Source organism: Anomaloglossus baeobatrachus, chromosome 1, assembly GCF_048569485.1.
Source record: "Anomaloglossus baeobatrachus isolate aAnoBae1 chromosome 1, aAnoBae1.hap1, whole genome shotgun sequence".
NCBI lineage: Eukaryota > Metazoa > Chordata > Amphibia > Anura > Aromobatidae > Anomaloglossus > Anomaloglossus baeobatrachus.
The window spans coordinates 268,159,697-268,182,775 of record NC_134353.1 but is presented as its reverse complement, the minus strand read 5'-3'; the positions used below and the strand labels follow the sequence as shown (position 1 = coordinate 268,182,775).

The window sequence follows — 23,079 nt, the reverse complement described above, 5'->3', positions numbered from 1 at the left end:
CTGCCACAGGTATGATGTTGTTCGTCGTTCCTGCGGCATCACACTTCACCATGTGTGACACCGCAGGAACGACGAACATCTCCTTACCTGCGTCCACCGGCAATGCGGAAGGAAGGAGGTGGGTTACGTCCCGCTCATCTCCGCCCCTCCGCTTCTATTGGCCGGCCGCTTAGTGATGCCGCAGTGACGTCGCTATGACACCGAACGCACCTCCCCCTTGAAGGAGGGATTGTTCGGCTTTCACAGCGACGTCGCTGTCAAGGTATGTGCGTGTGACGCTGCCGTAGTGATAATGTTTGCTACAGCCGCGATCACCAAATGTCGCACGAGCGAGGGGGGCGGGTGCTATCGCTAGCAATGTTGCAGCGTGTAAAGCAGCCTTAAGGGGTCATGCATATTACCATATTTTTGATCTGAGTGCAATTTGACAAAACATTGGAGCGCACTCAGACCAATGTTATACAATGAGGTAGTGCACATGTCCAATTTTGTCCTGAAACCGAGTAGTTTGAGAAAAAATTATATCGCAGGTTCCATGTGAGCTCCAATACCGTCAAGGGTATCAGAGATCATGCTGCCCTAAGAACTTAAAGTAGTCACACCTCTTACTGGTAAGTTAGGCTAAAGACTCATGCAGATGTCTGTGTTTCACATACGTGTTCTATCTGTGTTTTTCAAAGACACAAGTGTCAATTATAATCTATGGGGCAGTTCACATATCTGTATTCCAATATAAGTCTATGTGTCCAGAAAAGCATATACAGCACACGAATGGCATCAGTGTACAGTCCGTGTGTTTTCCGTCATTAACATTGCAAAATATAGGAGAACCTTTGCAATTTATTTGAGACAAGGCCTGTACACTGATAACACACTGATCAAACACTGATGATACTGCTATCACTTTTTTATGGACGTTTTTAAACACAGATGTGTGAATGAGACCTAAAAGTGTCAGTATCGCTTAGATATCAGTTAAAATTCCTCTTACACGTTAGACTAAGGCGGGCTTTGCACGCTGCGACATCGGTAACAATGTGTTACCGATGCTGCAGCGATAGTCCCGCCCCCGTCGCACGTGCAATATCTAGTGAAAGCTGCCGTAGCGATTATTATCGCTACGGCAGTTTCACACGCTCATACCAGACGTGCGACGTCCCTCTGGCCGGCGACCCGCCTCCTTCCTAAGGGGGCGGGTCGTGCGGCGTCACAGCGACGTCACACGGCAGGCGGCCAATTGAAGTGGAGGGGCGGAGATGAGCAGGATGTAAACATCCCGCCCACCTCCGTCCTTCTCATTGCAGCCGGCGGCAGGTAAGTTGAAGTTCCTCGCTCCTGCGGCTTCATACACAGCGATGTGTGCTGCCGCAGGAGCGAGGAACAACATCGCACCTGTCGCTGCACCGGCATTATGGAAATGTCGGAGGCTGCAGCGATGATACGATAACGACGCTTTTGCGCTCGTTCATCGTATGATCTAGGATTTACACACTACGACATCGCAAGTGACGCCGGATGTGCGTCACTTTCGATTTGACCCACCGACATCGCACCTGCGATGTCGTAGTGTGCAAAGCCGCCCTAAGGTGAGGCAAACCCATCGATATCAACGTGCTTGACAGTCTGATGCTAATATTCACACATCTGTGTGAGTGATACTGTAAGGGGGTGGCCAGAATAAAGTACTCATATTCATTGCTCAATGCATTTATAAGCTAACATTGCCATCTGAGGAGGATTATGGTCACCAAGAACCGATTTGTAAAGAATATATTTCCTTGAGAAACAAGAAAGCCATGGAACCTATAGGGTGGAGGGGCAACATGACTAGAGGGAAGGGAAAGAGTGATGAGGTTAATAGGGATAGGGATTGGTGGAGTTGTAGGAGAAGGATGGGATTGGTGGTAAGGAGGAGTCCCAGAGGAAGAGGGGGAGTTTATGTGACGCCCTGGACCCCAGGGGTCACAGGTAACAACACCTACCACATTACACACACACACCCATCCCTGTGAGGACACACCCGTCACCCAAAAGGGAGACCTGATGCCTTCCTCAGGGCCAGTAGGGCACATCAGGTGGGCGGAGTCAGGCGGAAAAGCACGCCCACCGAGGAGACTACTGTCCTGAGGCAGGAAACACAAACAGTCTAGTTTTGGAGTTGTAGAGAGTGACAGTGGGAGGAGTGGAGTTGCAGAGCTTTCAGGGACCCGGGTAGAAGCGTGGGACCCTTGAACCGTCAGGCAGAGCAGACGGTGGTGGCCGTCTGCAGGAGTACCGGTACAGCAATCAGCGGAACCGTAGGGACCGGGCCAGGGTTGGAGCCCGCCGGCCTTGAACCGGGAGTCAACCGTGTACCGGAGCACCAGAAACCGGGTACTCAGACCCCGTCCTAGCTTAAAAGCCACTGAGTATAGGCAAATTGACTGATTGCTGGCTGGACCTCACGGGTTCATCCACGCCAAAGTCCCGAAAGAAGCAAAAGCCCACCGATTCCGGGTGAGTGCCACCGCCAAGGGCCAAACAACCGACGGGCCAGCACCTGCGGGCAATGGAGGGCTCCTCCGGCCGCTCAATGATGGGGAGCAGGCTACCACTGTCCAGGCAGGGGAGCCAAAAAACCACACAAGAGGTGCAACAGAAAGGGGCCACCATCAACCTCACGGGGGACACTAGCAGCCGGCTGCGGGACCCGACCATACCCGAACTTTGGTTTACCAGTGACTCTGAGTGTGAATTAATTGTGAGTACACCATTGCCATCTGGGCACGACACTGCACCGCAGCACGGCACCCTGCACCCTGACAACAACACCAGCGATCCAGGTCCCCCACCGGGCCCCGGGACACACCGCCCCTACCCACAGAGGGGCTAACATCTAGGCTGCGGCAGCAACACCGATCCCGGACGAGCCCACCTTCACTTCAGCCGCAGCGGTGGTGCATCCAGTCACCACGACCCGTGGGTGGCGTCACGACCCGTTAGACGACAGCGCGGCCCTCCCCGGCTGCGCGCCTCGTCCCACCACCACCACCCCACTGCCTCTCCCCTTAACAGAGCAATGTGGCCCCCGGTCCGGAGGCGCTCATGCCACCGACAACCCGAGCCCGGACCTCGAGCAGCTCGGCCCGAGCAGCGGAGGAGTGGCCGGGCCTCTCTCAGGGCGGTACATATATGACGGTAAATAAGAGAAGGAGGGTGTCGTACTTTTCCTTGCGACTTTCAGACGAAGTCTGATCGCCATGGCAGACCTACGTTCCTTGGAACTGATGATCCGAGCAGTGATGGCGGTGCATGGGGCCCAGGCAGTGCAGTCACACATCCAGGCTGCCGGGCCTCACCCGTCGACACCATCCCTTCTCTTCCCTTCCAATCGTGGGCGGTGGTCCAGGCCTCCAAGCAGGTACTCTTTAGGAGCAGGGGGGGCGAGGAGGCAAAGCGAGAGCCCCTATGGGGACCCTCCGTGGCGGGGCGGGCTCCCGCACCAGCAGGGGCCTTTTCCGGCCGCCAGGAGCGGCCGAGAAGAGGGCGTGACCAGCCCGAGGCCTACTTCCGATTTGGGAAATCGGGCTAGAGTTTGAAGCCTAGCAGCGGTTCCCAGCCGGGAGCGTGCCCAGCATGAGTCAGAGGCCAGCGACACCCCTTGCATTTGTCGGGGGGGCCAGGGACATCTGTGCTAGGGCAGGAACACAGGTGTAGGGAGATGTGTGGGCCCAGGAAGTGGCGGTGAGAAGGAGTCACGAGAGGTCGCCTGTGATTCCTGACAGACAGCTCCATTTGGCAGTGCAGATCCCGGCAGCAGTGGTCTCCCCCCCCGGAGGGGGAGGGCTCAGCATGAGAGGGCTCATGTCGGCGCCGTGGGGCAGGAGAATGCGGCAGTTCAGGGACGGAGCCCGACTCGGTGGGACATGGCGGATGGAACCCCTTGCGGTCGGCAGGGGGGAGAATGTGCCAGAAGAGAGCACGGTCAATGGCGACTGCCCACGGGGCAGGACAGCCTGGCGGGGTTTCGCCTTATGGGAAGCGGCGAGCCTTGATAGGCAGCGCCCCCACGGTTGCTCAGGAGAGTAGCCGTGATGAGGGGTGTGCCTCGGCTGCGGCTTCTCCATCCGGCTTAGAGGAAGATGGTCCCAGTAAAGAAGAGGGAGCTCTGATTTCTGGAGAAGAATCAGATGAGCAGATGGTGGAGGACGGCGTGGTTCCTATTCTGAGGTCTAGCGAGTTGCGGCCGGGTGATATACCTGTGGAGTCAGTATTGTTGGTGCCGTCGACGGCGCAGAGCGATAATGTGGTGGGGGCGGCTGCGGGTACTGCAGCGCCAGAGGGCGCGGTAGTTTTGAGTCAGTTATTGGAGTTATTGCGGGGTTTAGTGGCGGTTAGCGCGGTTGCGGGGGAGGTGCGAGCTCCAACGGCTGCGTGGACGGGAGCAGCAACGGAGGGCACAGGGGCGGTGAGCGCTAAAGGGGCGCATCAGGTTGCAGCATTGGGTGAGACGATGAAGGCGGCAGTGGGTGAGAAGGAGAAGGAATAGGATGATGAGGTGGTGCATCTTGACGATAAGGCCAAGAGCGAGGTATATGTTAGCTTTGAGGTTCCGTTGGGGGCGCATGTTAAAAAGGAAGTGAGGGATAAGATTTGGAAAGAAAAGTAGGTGGAAATTTTTTCATTGCTGCCTCTGGAAAAGTTTAATTTGGATAAAGTTAAGCTGAGTTGTTCCAAAAAGGAGAAGGAGAAGAGGAAAAGCGCCGTTATAGGCTTATTCCTCAGACATTTGCAAATTGGCTGCAGGCATTTCCAAATCTAACTAGTATTATTGGGGAGAAGGCACAAGAACATTGTTTGGGTATATGGATGCGATTCGGGAGGCTTATAGGACTTATCGTGGTTTAGCCTGGCTGCGGTATGATGAGCAATTTCGGCAGACGAAGGCATTGCGGGCAGGCATGCGGTGGGATCATAAGGACATATCCTTATGGATAAGGTTGATGGCGGCTCCTAGTCAGCCCTTTCATGGGGGAGCCGGGGGATTGGGTCTTGGTGCCTCGGCGAGTCAGACGAAGGGGTTTTGTTGGCAATTTAATGAGGGGCAATGCAAATTTGGAGGGGCATGTCGGTTTAAACATGAGTGTTCAGGTTGCGGAGGGGACATAGTTTGGCCAAGTGTTTCAAAAAAGGGAAAGGAAAAGCTGGGGATGGGGCTGTAAAAAGGGAAGACGCCAGTGAAGGTAGAGGCGATGGTGCCTTACCTAAATAGGTACCCGGATGGGGAAGTGGCGTCCCTTTTGTTGTCTGGTTTTTCCCACGGTTTTCAAATCCCGTCGGTTGTTGTGCTCTATTGTGCCGCCTTATCGGAATTTACGCTCTGTGAGGGAGCACCCTGATGTTTTCGGTAAAAATTGAGAAAAGAAGTAGTATTGGCAGGATGGGTGGTCCATTTAAGGTTCCGCCATGTTCAGGTTTGGTTGTTTCCTCGTTGTGTGGTGCCTAAAAAGGAGCCAAATAAAGTTAGGCTTATGCATCATCTGTCCTACCCAGAAGGTACATCAGTAAATGATGTCATTGCGCCTGAATTATCGGCGATGTATTGTATCTCGTTTGACAGGGCTTTGGATTTGGTTAGGGCGGCTGGCCGGGTAGCGTTGATGGCGAAGGCTGATGTGGAGGCGGTGTTTATGTTGTTGCAGGTTCACCCAGATAGTCAACATTTATTGGGTTGTGTGTGGAACGGGGAATATTTTGTTGATCAGTGTCTGCCTATGCGTTGTTCAATTTCTTGTTCCTATTTTGAAGCTTTTAGTTTGTTTGTTAAGTAGGCTGTATGGGACGTGTCTAGGTTGTCATCTATCATTCATTATTTGGATGATTTCTTGTGGTTCGGGCCGGCGGGCTTGATGATTTGTGCGGAACTGTTGTTTTCATTACAGAAAGTGGCAGACTGTTTTGGTATTCCTTTGGCGTGGGACAAGACGGAGGGTCCGGCATTGGTGATGTGGTTTTTAGGGATCAAAATCGATTCCATGGTAATGGAATGTAGGCTCCCAGTGGAAACGATTTGGGATTTGAGGCAAAGAAAGTGTGTCTGAAGGTGGCGCAGTCTTTGTTGAGGAAGCTGAATTTTGCATGCAGAATCATGCCTAAGGGGCGTGTATTTGCGAGCCGGTTGGCTATGGCGGGTGTGAAGTCACCCGCTCACTTTGTGTGTGTCACGAGGGAGGTTAAGGAGGATCTCTTGGTGTTGGACGTGTTTTTACAGCAATTCAATGGTCGTGCTTTATGGATGGATAAGGTCATGCCCAATGGGGCGCTACAGCTGCATACGGATGCAACTGGGTCGGTGCGTTTTGGTGCGTTTTTTAGGGGCCATTGATGTGCGGGTAGTTGGCTGGCAGAGTGGCGTCAGGGTAGTTTTGTAAAGAACTTGGCATTGTTGGAGTTGTTTCGATTGTGGTGGTGGTCGAGCTGTGTGGTCAGGAGTTTTCTGGGTGAAAAGTTTCCTTTCATTGTGACAGTCAGGCGGTGGTACATGCGATCAATAGTTGTCGGCGAAATCTGGACCTGTAGTCGCTTATTTGAGGCATTTGGTGCTAAAGTTTTTGCAGCTGAATATTCACGTGGTGGCTAAACATGTATTGGGTGTTGAAAACGGGTGGCTGATGCTTTGTCTCATTTTCAGTTTCACAGGTTCCGTGCTTTAGTGCTGTGGGCAGATGAGGTCAGAGTAGTGTGTCAAGAGAGCTTATGGAGTCTGGTGAGGCTGTAATTGCGGGCCTGATTAGAAATTTGGTGGCCGAGGTGACTTGGTGCCGGTATGCCAGAGTATGGGTTGAATGGCAGGTGTTGTTGGTGGCAGTGTTTAAAGAGGGGCAGGAGGATCATTTGGTGGCGTTACGGCATTTATGGGTAATGATTTTGTGGCTGGTAGGTCAGCATCGGCGGTGGAGCATTGGGTGGTGGCGGTGGCTTTCTGGTTGAAGGCTAAGGGAAAGCAGAATGTATCCAAGGATTTCCAGGTGCAGCAGGCCTCGAAGGGTTTTCACAAGGGAGCACGTGTCAGGGATACAAGGCCGCCGATATCTTTTCTATTGCTACAATGGTTGGTGGGTTGCTTGCGGTCGCTATGTGTGTATGTCGGAGTACGAGCGGATTCTTTTTAAGATGGTATTTGTGTTGGCCTTTTATGGGGTTTTTCAGATTGGGGAATTGGTTAGTCTGTCTAGGTTAAAGGCTGGTGGTCTGTTGTTGGAGGATGTGGCGGTAGTGAAGGAGAGGGTTGAATGTCGTCTGCGCCATTCTAAGACCGACCAAAGGGGTCGAGTATGGTTGGTAGAGATGTATGCAATTTTGGGGCATGGTTTTTGCCCAGTGCTTGTGGTTGGTATGTTTTTGGGTGCCCGGGGGAAGGGGGGGGGTGGCCCGGGTCCATTATTATGTCATGAGGATGGTTCCTTCTTGTCACGATATCAATTTGTGGCGGTACTGCAGAATTGTTTGTAGGAAGCAGGGGAGCAGCCAGAGGAGTATGGGTTGCACTCCTTTAGAATTGGGGCGGCCACTGAGGCTTCTCGATGGAGGCTTGGGAATGAGGTGGTGAGACGGATTGGAAGGTGGGAGTCCTCTCATTTTCACAGGTACGTTTGGCCTCAACTGTTATCCCAATGAAGGACAGTGGGGACAGTGGATTATGGGGGATGTAGATGTTGAATTTGTTAAAGGGTAGTTAGTTTAATAATTTTACATGTCATCATCATAGCCTGATTTTGTGTTGTTTGTAGGGGTGTGCCTAATTTGGATATTAAAACACTCGTTAATCTATTGGGGGGCCCTTCAGGCCAATGCACGTCCGGACGGTTGGCAACTGGGACTGGATAGGTCGGTGGCATCGGCCAAATGGATCAGCGTCCGTGGAATGGCGTGGAGTAGGGTATTCCCGGCATTTGAGTACTATTGCTCAATGACCAGGCCTCCTATCGTGGTAGTACTGCATGTGGGACGTAATGATTTAGGAGTTTGGGTGTCCCGTGAGCTGATATAGGACATCAAAGTGGATCTGTTGTGTTTATGGAGGGCGTGCCCGGGTTTAATTGTGGTATGGTCCGACATTGTGGCTCAGTTGGTGTGGAGAGGGGCTCATTCTGTGCAGAGGATCAATCGAGCCAGGGAGAAGGTGAATAGGTTGGTGGCACAATTTGTGATGAGAAATGGGGGCATTGTGGTGCGGCACAGGGATTTGGAGACACCGAGTTGGCAATTTCGGAGGCGTGACGGGGTGCACCTTAATGACATCGGTTCAGATTTGTGGGCGCTAGGATTGCGTAATGGTGTTGAGCTAGCTTTGGGTGTGTGGCGGGTCCAGGCCACGTAAGGAAGGAGTTACGTGCCCTGTCCAGTGGTGGGGGGTAGGTCTGGTCCAGAGGCGGTTTGAAGGGAATTATTATTATTATTATTTATTATTCATTATTATAGCGCCATCAATTCCATGGCTCTTTACATGTGAAAGGGTTATATATAATAGGGACAAGTACAATAATCATAAACAGTACAAGGCACAGACAGGTACAGGAGGAGAGCGGTCCCTTCCCGCGAGGGCTCACAGTCTACAAGGGACAGATGAGGATACAGTAGGTTACGGTAGAGCTGATTGTGCGGCGCTGTATCAGACTGAGGGTTATGGCAGGTTGTAGGCTTGTCGGAAGAGGTGGGTCTTCAGGTTCCTTTTGAAGCTTGGCAAGGTAGGCGAGAGTCTGATGTGTTGAGGCAGAGCATTCCAGAGTATGGGGGAGGCACGGGCGAAATCTTGGATGCGATGGTGGGAAGAGGAGATGAGAGGGGTGTAGAGAAGGAGATCTTGTGAGGATCGGAGGTTACGTGTAGGTAAGTACCGGGAGACTAGGTCACAGATGTAGAGAGGAGACAGGTTGTAGATGGCTTTGTATGCCATGGTTAGTGTTTTGAACTGGAGTCATTGGGCAATGGGAAGCCAGTGAAGAGATTGGCAGAGAGGAGAGGTCGGGGAGTAGCGGGGGGACAGGTGGATTAGCCGGGCAGCATAGTTTAGAATAGATTGTAGGGGTGCGAGACTGTTAGAAGGGAGGCCACCGAGCAGGAGATTGCAATAATCCAGACAGGAGATAATAAGGGCATGTATTAGGGTTTTTGCAGCTTCTTCGGAAAGGAATGTACGGATCCGGGAAATATTTTTGAGTTGGAGGCGGCAGGAGGTGAAAAGGGCTTGGATGTGTGGCTTGAAAGAGAGATCAGAGTCTAGGATTACTCCCAGGCAGCGAGCGCGTGGCACTGGGGAAAGTGAGCAGCCATTGACATTGATGGATATGTCAGGTGGGGGAGTTGAGTGAGGAGGAGGAAAGACAATGAATTCTGTTTTGTCCATGTTCAGTTTTAGGAATCGAGCAGAGAAAAAGGATGAAATAGCAGACAGACATCGTGGGATTCTGGTTAGTAGGGAGGTGATGTCAGGTCCAGAGAGGTAGATCTGCGTATCATCAGCATAGAGATGATACTGAAAGCCGTGGGACTCTATGAGCTGTCCCAGGCCGAAGGTGTAGATAGAGAACAGCAGGGGTCCAAGAACTGAACCTTGGGGAACCCCGACAGATAGGGGGCGAGATGAGGAAGTGGTGTGAGAGTGGGAGACGTTGAAAGTTCGGTTGGATAAGTATGAGGAGATCCAAAATAGCGCCAAGAGATGAGAGAGTTTGTAATAGAAGGGAGTGGTCTACTGTGTCAAAGGCAGAGGACAGGTCCAGGAGGATGAGGACAGAGTAGTGTCCCTTGGCTTTTGCGGTTAGTAGGTCGTTAGCGACTTTGGTCAGGGCAGTTTCAGTGGAATGATGGGGTCGGAAGCCAGATTGTAACCGATCCAAGAGAAAGCAGGAAGAGAGGTATGAGGACAGTTCAAGATGGACATGCTGTTCCAGTAGTTTTGAGGCATAGGGGAGAAGTGATATGGGGCGATAGTTTGACACAGGGGATGGGTCAAGGGAGGGCTTTTTGAGGATGGGTGTGATTGAGGCATGTTTAAAGCATGAAGGGAATAAACCAGTTGTTAGTAATAGGTTGAAGAGATGGGTTAGGGCTGGGATGAGGACTGCGGTGATGTTGGGGATGAGATGCGATGGGAGCGGGTCAAGTGCACAGGTGGTTAGATGTGATCTTGAGAGTAGACTGGAAAGATGTTCTTCTGTCATGGTGGAGAAGCTGGATTTTGAGGAAGAATGCTGAGTAGTTGTGAGGAGTGGCTGTGGGGATTGTGGGCCAAAGCTTGCTCTGATGTTGTCAATCTTCTGCTTGAAGAAAGAGGCAAAGTCTTCAGCTGAATGGTAAGGAGTGATGGGGTTAATAGGTATAGGGATTGTTGGAGTTGTAGGAGGCAGAAAGATGGGATTGGTGGGAAGGTGGAGTCCCAGGAGGAAGAGGGGGAGTATACGAGGGTTGATAAGAGAAGGGGGGTGTCGTTCCTTCCCTTGTGACTTCCGGATGAAGTCTGATCCCCGCCCACCCTCCCTTGAGTGCAGTGTGGTGGATATATATAAAAAAATTAAAAAAAAGAGGGAAATGTGCCACCCCCGCACCAGCAGCCTGCCGCCGCTGCTCGGATCCAGATCCGCGGTGGCTCGAGAGGTGTCCGGAACCAGGGGTTGGGGTAACGCGGCCACTCGGAATTAAAAGGGGGGTTATTTACAGGGGATTGTATGGACAGTTCATGACGCCATCCGTGGTGCATAGTAAGGTGTAGTACCACCGCTGCAATTGGGAGTACCCGGTAGTGATGGTGTGGGCAACCAGATGTTTAACCCCTCCATGGGTAGGGGGAATGCCCCAGGACTCGGTGTTGATGACAGGGAGGTGCCGTTGGGATGGTCAGGGATCACTTTAGTACTCACTCAGTCCAATAACGCTGACACCGACAACTGTGGTAAACCAAAGTTCTTAGTACTCCTGCAGCAGGGAGGGAGCACGCCTGGATCCCGTGCCCGTTGCTATTGCTTGTTAGCCTGTGGCCTTTTCCATGGCACCTCACTTCTAACTGGTCCCTCTAGCATAGAACAATCGGGTCCCGCTCACCAGTATGGCTAACTGGGTGAGCTTGCTCTCAGGGTTCACGCTTGGGATTTTCTGGACTATGTATTGGGAAAGTCCTATCCCCCTCATTTTGCTAGTACCCCGATTTTGGAGTGGGTGGAGAACGGATCTTGAAGGCACTGTCCTCGTCGGGTAAATTGTCAAGACGCTTGAAACTCCTTCTCGACCTAGGGTCCACGTACCCCGTCGTGCCCTGGCCCCTGCCCGGTGAAGGCACAAGGCTGCCGGCTGTCCTCCTTGACAGTCCGTGCCCCTTGTCACGATCCCCCTGCGACCGGGGTCCAGCTCCTACCAGGCCCAGACCAACGTCTGTCACCTAGTAAACCAAGGAGCCCAGCTCCTGACCTCCTCTCACTTCCACCTCCAACACTACTCTCCCGTGACCTCTCCTCTCGAGAGTCACTCCTCAACTGACTGTCTCCTAACATTTCTGACTTGCCCTTACCAACCCCCTAAGTGGGCAACCCTATTCCCTTCAGGTCAGCCACTGGTGTGTCTGGTGGGTGTGGTGCAGAGTGTTCCTAGGATTTTGATTAGCTTGTTCTTGGCAACACCAAAGGTCAGGGACCTGTAACCAAGGAGGAGGTGGATACTGTGCAGAAGGGCAGATTGCACAATACCCTGTGACGACATGATAGGCCAGGGCGTCACAGAAAGATATGTGCCATGAGATGGTTGAGTGCTGAAACAGAGATGGTTGCTGTTTGTTGTGAAGTGGGAATATCCAGTTGGGTTGATTTGTTTTGTCACAGCAGCGGGGGGTAGGTCTGGTCCAGAGGTGGTTTGAAGGGAATGGTAACTGGACTGAGAGACACTGTCTTGGTATGGTGACTCCGGGTTCCGGGATGTTGCAGGCACGGGGTTCTGCAAAAGTTTGGGGGTTTTAATCCGTGGGTGCTTAATACTTCATCTCTGGGTCAGTGTGTTGCGGCCAGGGATATTGGGATAAGAAGTAGTTCCTGGACTAGGCCTACCCAGGGTTATATATACCGTATTGGTATTATTGTGTTACCTATTGTTATTTGTTGGGGGTCGCCCATTGGACGGCGCCCCCTTGTGTTAGAATGTAAATAATAGGTAATAAAGGCTGCTGTGGCCAATTTGAACCAAGTCGCATGCAATCCATGTATTATTTACAAGTGGTTTAATGGTAGGGTAACACAGGCATCACGACTGGAGAATCCTTCCTCAATGTTCATGTTAGAATGGGACACTGAGTCATTAGACATCTGTGGCACCGTGACAAAGTATAAAAGGCTGGGCCAGCAGCAGGAAGGAGGAGTTGGTACCAAAATTATCAGGTGGATAGATATGTGTGCAGCAGAGCAGGCATGTGTCATGTGCAGGGGAATCTGAAAGTCTACTGAGCTTAGAGCAACTGAAGACAGCATACCGTGGCCAGAGGAACTTGAACACTGGATACCATTGCCAGAAAAACTCGAAGACTGAAAACCATAGTCAAAGGACCGGAAGCCAAATACCATCACCAGAGGACCCAAATAAATCCCATACACGGTGCTGGAACTGTAATATTGCAATATTGCAAACTAAAGTATGAAGCGAATAAAATGCCCTAAGTTCCCACCATTTGTATAGCTATGGGTGCCCCTGACAGATGATAGTTGGGGGAGATAAATATCTGCCAAGTCAGATCTTGACTGCAGATGTTTTTGTTCTCTAAATCATTATTTATACAGCAACATAATTATGAATCAGCTATTAAAAATGCATATTTCATGATTATCTTGCCATATAAACTAGCATCTGATGAACAAGCAAAATGCTCAGTCATCATGTGAAATCATCTTTTGTGCAGCACAAAAGATCATTGTTCTTGGCATTATCCTGTGTTACCAGGACTCACATAACCAAAAACTCTATGGCAGCCTGTGAGCACTGAGCAATCTAGTGTAGATCATTCAGTGTGCTGGTTTGCTGTCGTCTGCTGTATTAACAAGCAAACATCTGCCGATTGGTAAAAGTTTACCGATCGTCAGTTGTATTGTGCCATGAGTCATCCCATGTAAACTGACCTTAAAGGGACTCTGTTCCCCCTATACCTGATTGGTCGACTTCTCTGATTGTAATTGTCCCATCCCATTCTTCTTTATCGAATGCAGACGCCCTGATGACTTGGGACATCCACAGCTCATCAGCTTATCTCTGCTGGCTTCCGTCTTCTCTAGTCTTCTACAGCACATCCAGACACGATGCCCTTAATAATAACAGTGTCATTATACATACTTACACCTACATTAACAATATCCGCACATTATGCACTAAATAAGCCTTATACTGTGTACTTGAATACATTCTTGCCCCACTATGCTCCCTGCCCAAAAAGGGACCACCACATTGTCCCTCTTTCAATACATGCCCTCCATGCTATCACCCTCATATATGATAATCACTACACCATCCCTTCCCCATGAATTATGGCTACCACACTGTATTTCCTTATGAAAAATATCCGTCAAATCATCCCATGATCCATGGCCTATATGTTGTCCAAACTACCAAAGTACCTGCAATACAAGCAATACCCTACGCACTGTCCACATCTTCCTTGCTCCACCCCACACTGACCCCATTCCATACTGTGCCCTCTTTTCATACCATACAGCCTCCATAATGTGCCCTCATGCTGTTCCTCATATACTGATCCCCCACATACTGTGCTGTCACAATGTTCTTACTTTCTGCCTCCCATAATGTGCCCGAACTCTGTACTCCCACCACTCACCTCTTTATCTCACACACCGTGTAACCCCACATATCCTTCTCACACACCCTGTACCCCAACACATCCCTATATCTCACAACCTGTACCCACACACACTCCTCTATCTCATACCCTGGACTCTCAAATCCCCTACTTTGTATTATGATCTGTGGTACTTAAAGACACCAGAGCATATTAAGGAACATTATATTTAAATCAAATAATTTTGGTGCCCAGATTAAGCGAACTTCTAAATTATTAATGTTGGCTGAATCACTCATTTCTATTGCTTAGGGTGGGTACACATAATCCGGACATGCTGCGCCCTGGACGCAGCGTATTTTCCCCTGCAGACACGCAAGTGTTCTCTGCAAGAAAACCCAGCTAACCGTGCCCACGATTAGGGTTCTAGGTGCTGAAGCACTTTCTCTCTGTTTTCTTTTGCAGAGAACATTCATGTCTCCACAAGTATAAATTGACATGTTGCAGCTCGGAAAGCCGCATCGCATGTCAGTTTACGCTGCGGAAAAGAATGTACAGTGGGCATGGAATTTCTATAAAGCTGACCACTGTGTGTCTACTGTACAATGCAGCAATTTGCAGGGAAAATACGCTGTGTCCAACACGCTGCAAACCCTGATTGCGTGCAGCCTCCCTAAGATATTAAGTACTAATAATTACTATTAATGGTACCAGACTGTCTCAGAAATAAAGATATGTTTGTTTACTAAAGGCTATAATTGATTTTAATTGAACCTTTTCTCTGTTCAGATTTTCAGGTATTTTTTTATGGAGCAGATAAGGATGCAGATGGATATCTAACCTATGAAGAAATAAAGAATGTTCTTGGAGAAGAGTCTCCACGTGAGGAGTTACTAGAACACTTTGACACTAACCAAGATGCAATGTATTCTTATACGGAACTCATGAGGACACTTCTATTGGAAGGTGAATATTCACTATTGAGGAACATTTTCTAAAATAAATAACTTTCATCTGGAAAATTGTTCCAAGGAAATTTTCGAATTTTATGTTCATAAATATTTGTTATGTAATGGGAAAATTCTTTTGCAACTAAAGGGTACTTTACATGCTGCGACATCGCTAGCGATCTCGTTAGCGATGTGAAATTCGGGATCGCAAGTGCGATCTACAATTTCACATCGCTAACGAGATCGCTAGCGATGTCGCAGCATGTAAAGTACCCTTACACTTAGGACCTAATTCAGCAAGCAGTTTTCAACACAAGCATAAACAGCTTGAAATGTCACAAAATTTTGTAGTTGCACAAAAATGTTGTGACTTTTGGTATTTTTGCTCCACTCTCAGCCAGTTGTGACAATTTTTCTGATTCGCGTGCATTTCACTCACTGGTGAACAGTATCTGAAAGATGGTCAATGTCATTAATCTGAAAAACAAGGGGAGATGTGCTCATAGAGCGCCATTGCAATATCGAGTTGAGGCAGTTCTATATCTGGGGTGTTGCTAACCCTGGTGTCAGTTGAGCTCAAGTGAGGGTGTTGTGTTAATAACACAATACGTTGGCTCACCTGGATGGTCTTGGTTGCTGCTGCCTTCTCCTATCTGGCACTGGTCGCCCTTGGTTGGAAATGGATGTCAGAGTTGATGGAAGCTTTGCAGGCCATACGCCGGCAATGCTGCCACTGTAGTATTATGAGGACGAGATATAGTAAATGAATGATATTTTATTTCTATCAATGCAATTTGGGGTTTTACCAACCCTTCAACCAAATGTCGAAGTAAATGAATACTACTTTGGATACTGTAATGTTTCATCACTAAAACTGGTGTGTAGGAGGTACATTTTTGGTTAACAGCATGATTTTTCTTTAAAAAATGACTTGTTTATGTATGTGTGCAGATTGCTACAGTATTATATCTTCTAAACTAGGCTATTCATTTATAAAAAGGAAACGACTTTAAAATGAATGTTCGAGATATGTATTATTTTTAGGGATGAGCTAGTATTCTCGTTACTACTCGGTACTCGCCGAGTAGTACGGTATTCGGGCTACTCGTTGTTACTCCGCGAGTATCCTTGTAATTACTCGTTAGGTGTAGCGGGTCCAATGTAATGTGAGTTAGTATCTGCTGGACCCTACAAAGCGGTCTGGGGGCTGAGTAAAAGGCTGAAATGGATGCATGATTGTTTTAAAGCCGGGCGGTAAAAAGTCGCCGGCTTTTTTAAGCAATTAGCTGATGCGCGCTCCACGCCCGGGTCCTTCACTCTCTGATGCTGCGCTCCCTGCTGCCCGGTGCTGCACCAGGGAGTGGGGAGCGAAACACAGAGAAGCAGGGAGGGCAGCACAAGGGAGTAAAGGACCCGGGCAGGGAGCGTGCATCAGCTGATTGCTTAAAAAAGCCGGCGGCTTTTTACCGCCCAGCTTTTAAACAATCATGCATCCATTTCAGCCTTTTACTCAGCCCCCAGACTGCTTTGTAGGCTCCAGCAGACAATTTCTCGCATTTCCCATTGACTTGCATTGGACTCGTAATGAGTACCCGAGAGGACCTACTCGTTACGAGTATAGCGAGTCCGAGTATTTCACTACTCACTCATCCATAATTATTTTCAATCAAAATGATATTTGAATAACTGATTATCTTTCCAGTACCTTGTTTACACCAAGATGAATAATCACAGTGATGTGTGTGCGCTATGGCTTGTGTTACAGGTTAGGAGTAGAGATCAGCGAATCTGAATGTTTGAAGTTCAGGTTGAAAAACAGACTAAAAAAAACAGAGTTCGGGTTCAAAGTGAGTTATGAATGCAAACTACTCTCGCAAGCAGCGCTGTGCTAGGGTATGTTTGGTGCTCAGACCAGTGCGAGCCACTTGCAGTGTTTGATCAGCTCAAACCAGGGGTAACAACTGTGTGATCACATGTGGTGTGCATTAAAAAAAAAACAAAAATGGACAAACTCAGCCCACCCTCCCCCGGAAGTGGCTGGCAGCATATGGGTGGAGCCACCCAATTTCTGACCTCCATTGAGGTTTGGGTCAAGTCAGAGTCACAAACTGAACCTTATCTAAGGTTTAACTGTACACTCTCTGAACCGAACTTCCAAAGGTTCACTCATCTCTAGTTGGGAGTTGGGATTCATCATTATATGTTTAAGATTAATTTGCTGATCTGAAATGAAAATTGAATCATTATTTCTAGAGTTCAATGGTTAGGTCTAAGTGAGACTATTAAATTCAGTTTTATTGTGTCCTTTATGATAAATACAAATACATTTCACTCCATCATGCATATGTGTGAGGATAAGATGAAAGAAAATGGTGACACTAGCTGAATAGTAAGAGGAACACTTATTTATATCAATGTAGTGATATAATAGATAAAAGTAGTATAAATATAATAATGTTCCATTATGGGTTGAATAAATACCTTTGTCTTTTAACCTGCTTATTCATAATAGAGCATTATTATACTTGAATTTTCTTTCATCTTACCCTTATTCCAAATTCTGTTATTGATGGAGATAGCTTTAATCTAGCTACTTTTCAGAAAAAAAAAATAATGTGGGATTGAAAACTTTGTCTTTCCAGATTAACAGCTTTAAATGGATGGCCGAATCAAGAGAAGACCCTATAGTGTTGATTTTAACAGACTGAAGGAAAAGTTAACCAAAGTATACACAGTCGTCCAAATTATTGTAAAGAAATATTTTAATTCCATTACTGCATGTGACAAGAAAGACGTATCGCTCTGTTCAGATGTGCAACAACGTTTATTTCCGCTTTGTTTTTGAGCTTTACAATATACCATAGACATTAGTGAGGTCAGACCGGCACTTCTTGTAGAATGAAATACAAGTACTGTAATTATGATGATGTCCTTTACATTTAAAACTTAATTAAATTGGAAAGTTTGTGATATTTCCTGGTATTATTATAATCTTGGACACAAATATTTGGTTAGTATTGTTAGCTTAGTGGGGAGTGGCGTAAATAAATCATTTAGCCTAATTGTGCTGTAATAATACTGAACATAAAATGAAATGTACGGTATTATTTCCTGTCTTCTATAATAAACATACTGCATTATATCCATATCTTTTTTTCAGTATTTAGGATACAGAGTCTTTATGGCAATACATGTGATTCTCTTTTTTTGGCCCTCTATGGGATAGTAAAAAGCGCTTTTATACGGCACTGTATTCTCTCTATGAAGCAAAGGCTGAATATTTTCATAATGCAGCATGATATAGAGAAAACCATGTGTATTTTCAATGTTTCCATATAAAGCCATGAGAAATACACCCCTCAATTTGCCGCCATATGAAATTGTAGTCACAGAGGTACAGTATATATTTGTAAATTTCAACAATCCATAACACAGCTGTGTGAAGGACGATGTATGCCAATCACTCAGACGACAAGGAGTCCCTGCCTTATTTGTCCCATGCAACATATTAGCCAGTCACATGACAGACGATGTGATGTGACAGACTTAAAGGGTTATTCCCATCTCCAAGATCCTATCCCAGTATGTAGTAGATATAATAATAATTATATTACCAAATACCTCCAATTGGAAATGCAGTATAGTTCTCCTGATAAGTTATGTCACTTACCTCATGTGCAGGGCATTATAGTAGCTTAGATATCCATGGTTATGACCACTAGCAACTAACCGTCACTATACAAGTGGTCGTAACCCTGGATACCTAATCTCCTGTAATGCTCTGCACATGATGTAAGTGGCATAGTTTATTAGGAGAAGTATACTATAGTTTTAATTGGAGGTTCTTGCTAATATTATTATTATTACACCTACTACATATTAGGATAAGATCTTGGAGATGGGGATACCCCTTTAAGTCTCTCACATTACATCATCTGTCATGTGCCTGGCTAATATGTGTGGGACAAACAGGGCAGAGACTCATTGTCTTCTGAGTGATTTGCATACATCCTCAGATTATGTGATGTGACAGACTTAAAGGGATATTCTCATCACTATGATCCTATCCCAATACATAGTAGGTTTAATAATAATTATATTACCAAATTGCACCAATTAAAAATGTAGTAGAATTCTCCTGAAAACCTATGTCACTTAGCTCATGTGCAGAGCATTACAGTAGCTTAGGCATCCATGGATACGAGCACTAGCAACTAACTGTCACTATAAGGTGGTCGTAACCATGGATACCTCAGCTGCAATGCCCTGCACATGAGGTAAGTGTCATTGCTTGTCTGGAGAACTGTACTACATTTTTAATAATTGGGAGGTATTTGCTAATATTATTATTATTACACCTACTACATATTGGGATAGGATGGAGATGGGAATAAACCTTTAAGTTTTCAACCAATTTACCTAGTGTGTATTGCCTATAAGTATTTCGTACACCAGCTCGATCTCTAAAAAGGCAATGAGAACCTTCCAAACGTTACATTTGAGCATCTTACCTTGTCATCTACTACTGACAATAGGGAAGAACCCAAAAACCGCTTTTGATAGGTTGGATATTTTAGACTTATAAGACAACTACCTGTAGGAGATACTAAAGAGACAAGTTTTGTTCTTCCTGGAGGAAAGCCAATTTGTATATTTTCCCCCCCACCGGTGAGCATTGCCTGTAAGACTCCCTTACGCCAGCTGGATCTTTGCAATAAATCACCCCCACCATCACTACAAACTATATATTTCTATATGTGGCCTGTTACATACAGCACTAACTGTATTATATAAAGATTTATTTTAATATTACGTTCTGAACGATCTCGGTATCATGCAGGTGTATGTAGACCTCTGAGGTGACATGTTTTCTGTGAATGCTGTTGACTTCCTTTATGAGCGATACACCTGTTAATTCAATGTTACAATGCAGCCTCTGTCCCAGGAGTTACACAATGTTCTCATACAACCACAAGTGTTTCATTTAGCAGTGGGCCATTACAATCAATGAGCCGCTGTACTGAAACATTCAGGCTGCTCTAAAAATAAATGCTGCTTTTTGTTTGCAGTTTGAAGACCAGAGCTGCCAAAATACAAGACATTAATACTGCACATATTGTCTCGTCACGAGTCCATGCATACGTTAGGATAGTAATAATTTAAATCATTTAAGCTTTCTATATTCAACTTATATCAGTACTAAAATAATTGTTTTTACACACAAAACTGACTCCACCGATCATTGCTTTATTAGTAGTTTTTTTTGCTTATTTTTGCTACAGTAAGACCTTCATTTCCAATCCAAGCTCCTGGTGGAGAATGCGGGAAGAGAAAAATCAATAAAATGAATAAATGAAGTATTGTTCACTATGTACATATACCGCATGTGCAGTCTGTGCTCCTAGTAAACCTACTTTTATATGGTATATACAAAGTCATTTCATCTAAAAGGCCATATTGTTCTGATAATGTGCTCAGTCTCCTTTACAACTCCTCTAGGATTTATTAATTCATAAACCGAGCGGGGAATGTTTTTCGGCTTGTATATAAGTGGATGATACTTTTATTTATTTTAGACAAACAGGCAAATGATCTTAATTTATACCGTTTGTCATGGATACTGTAAATTTGTCTACTTTAAGGCCACTTAAATTACAATGTAATGACCGACAATACAGACACCTAAGCACCTTTATGAATATATTCTTAAGGTTTGATGATTGCAGAACTTTCCATCCTTCATAGTATAAACCACCGGAGAATTCAAGTTGTTAAAACCAAGGGGCAAGTAATTTGTAGGTATTAAAATGTTATGAAGATAAATTCACATACTTTGTCGTACAAGGATCAGTGTAGAAAGTAATCTGATGTACGGTTCTGTTCACATTTCTGTCAAAAAGTTCTTTAATAACTTCCTTCATATATACCAGAAATAATATTAATACTCTAGATAGTGCTAATCTTTCCTTTAAAACCATAGCATAGTTGAAAACAGTCCTAAAATTTGTTGAAACTGATACAAGGTGTCTCATGGGTAAACCTGGACCAAAAGAGAGAGGTCCGACTCAAGTTGGAGTCATCCTTGGGTGGGATTAGTCCATTTTTTTGGAACAAATGGGGCTGAAGTTAAGGGGGTATTGCCATCTCAAAAACCCTATCCCAATATGTTGTAGTTGTAATAATAAAAAAAATATTAGCAACTAGCTCCAATTAGACATGTGGTACTGTTCTTCTGATTCACTGTGTTTCTTACCTCATGTTCAAGTCATTGTAGGACCTTACATTTCCTTGGTTATGACCACGAGAAACTAACTGATTCTATCTGAGTGGTCGTAACCGAACACCTAAGGTCCATGACATGAAGTAAGAAATATAACTAATCAAGAGAACTATACTACATTTTTAATTGGAGCTATTTGCTAATATTATCACACCTACTACATATTGGGATAGGATCATTGAGACGGGAATAACTCCTCAAATATCTCTTTTTGGCCAACAGCAATTTGGTAACATTGCCGCATATATCACAAAGTAACCTATGTTCATTGCCCTATGGATGATGGTAGTGTCTGTCATTTATAATCATAACCACAGGACAAATATATACATAGTCTTATGCTCAACAGATAAATAAGTCACAAATAAATAAACTTCCTATTTCTGCACAAAAACTATCTGGAAAATATCAGAAAACAACTTATTAAAAATATACTTCTCTTCTATGTACAATTTCTTTTGTACAAGATGAGTACATTTTTAATGTGCGTGTAATTAAAAAATGAAATAGTACAAAGAAGTTTATAGTACATATTAATCTTAAGAGGGAACCTATAAGGTTACCCATGGATCCTAACTTGCCACCAGTATCTTTCACAGCCGTATTCCGGCAATCAAATGTGTTGTGCTCCAAAACTCTGCTGATATGAGAGGCAAAATCACTTTTATATAGTTTCTCATGATTTGCTTGTTAGTTAGGACTACCGTGTTTTTCCAAAAATAAGACCTCCCCAAAAATAAGTCCTAGCAGGGATGTTTAGCATTTTTGGAGCAAGGCTTAAGTATAAGCTCTCCACCGAAAATAAGCCCTAGTCGCAGATCAATAATGAAGTGTCCGTGCAGCTAAAAGGTTACAGAAACTCCAGGACACTTCATTATACACAGCGGGAACCCCGCAATCACACTCGCTCGACGCTGAGCGGCAGGACCTGCAGTGATCACACCCCCGCACACATCAGATCTCACACACACAATCAGATCTCACACACACAATTAGATCTCACACACACACACCAGATCTCACACACACACATCCGATCTCACACACACACATCTGATCTAACACACAATCAGAGTGCACACTTAATCAGATCGCACACACAACATCGGATCACACGCAAACATCAAATCACACAAACAAACATCGGATTGCACACACATCAGATCGCACACACATCGGATCGCATACATACTCACCACATCCAGCGACACCGATCTCTTATCGCCGGCAGAATCCTGAGAGGCAGTGAGGTGGAGCGCAAGGACCTGCAGAACAGGACCTGTGGCAGGACACGTGACTTCCTCCCATCATTCCCTGCGGTCGGTTGCGCTGGATGTTATGTGATGTGTGCCATCTGCTGTGTGTGCGAACTGCTGTGTGTGTGTGTGTGTCTGTGCGATTGGCTGTGTGTGTGTGATCTGCTGTGTGTGTCTGCGATCTGCGTGTCAGCCAGCAGCAGGGGAGGATGGACTGCAGCACCCACCGGAGATCACAGGAGGACCTGGGAGCCACACAGACGTCCAGGTCTGGTGAGTATGAGTCTCCTGGGAAGTGGGGGGGTCTGCTTTTTTGGGGGGTAAACTTAACCCCCAACCGTGTTTCTCCAAGAATAAGAACTCCTCCAAAAATAAGCCCTAGTGCTTTTTTGGGAGGCAGAAAAAAATTTAAGACAGTGTATTATTTTTGGAAAAACACGGTAATCCAGCAGGGTGACTATTCCCCAAGACCAGTCCTGTCGCCATGATATGATTGACATCCTATTCCCTGTTCCACAGAAAATCTTCAGTGCAGAAGATATCATGCAGGCACCATCGAAGCTATAACAAGGAACAGTAAAAAAGATATCAATTGTGCTGAGGAGGCATGATTACAGCACCTGAATTAGGGTAACTTTGACAAAATAGATGCCCTACATGGCTTGTCCTGGCTTATTAGCATATCAAGAGCAGTGATATAAGTGATTTTGCTACTCATATCAGAATAGTTTTGAAACACAACACACTTCATTAAAATTGCAGAAATATGTCCCTAAAAGATACTGTTGACAG

The 23,079-nt window shown here is 46.3% G+C and overlaps 1 protein-coding gene across 1 annotated transcript in view; it reads left to right on the top strand.

Annotated features, from left to right (window-relative positions):
* LOC142311533 (uncharacterized) overlaps positions 1 to 18,017 on the top strand; it is a 183,382-nt gene extending 165,365 nt beyond the window's left edge. Inside the window, exons 10-11 of the mRNA XM_075350051.1 lie at positions 14,591 to 14,767; positions 17,394 to 18,017. Coding sequence (XP_075206166.1) covers positions 14,591 to 14,767; positions 17,394 to 17,398 — 182 coding nt within the window. The 3' untranslated portion in view covers positions 17,399 to 18,017. The remainder of the gene's footprint in view (positions 1 to 14,590; positions 14,768 to 17,393) is intronic.
* Positions 18,018 to 23,079: the final 5,062 nt, after the last annotated feature.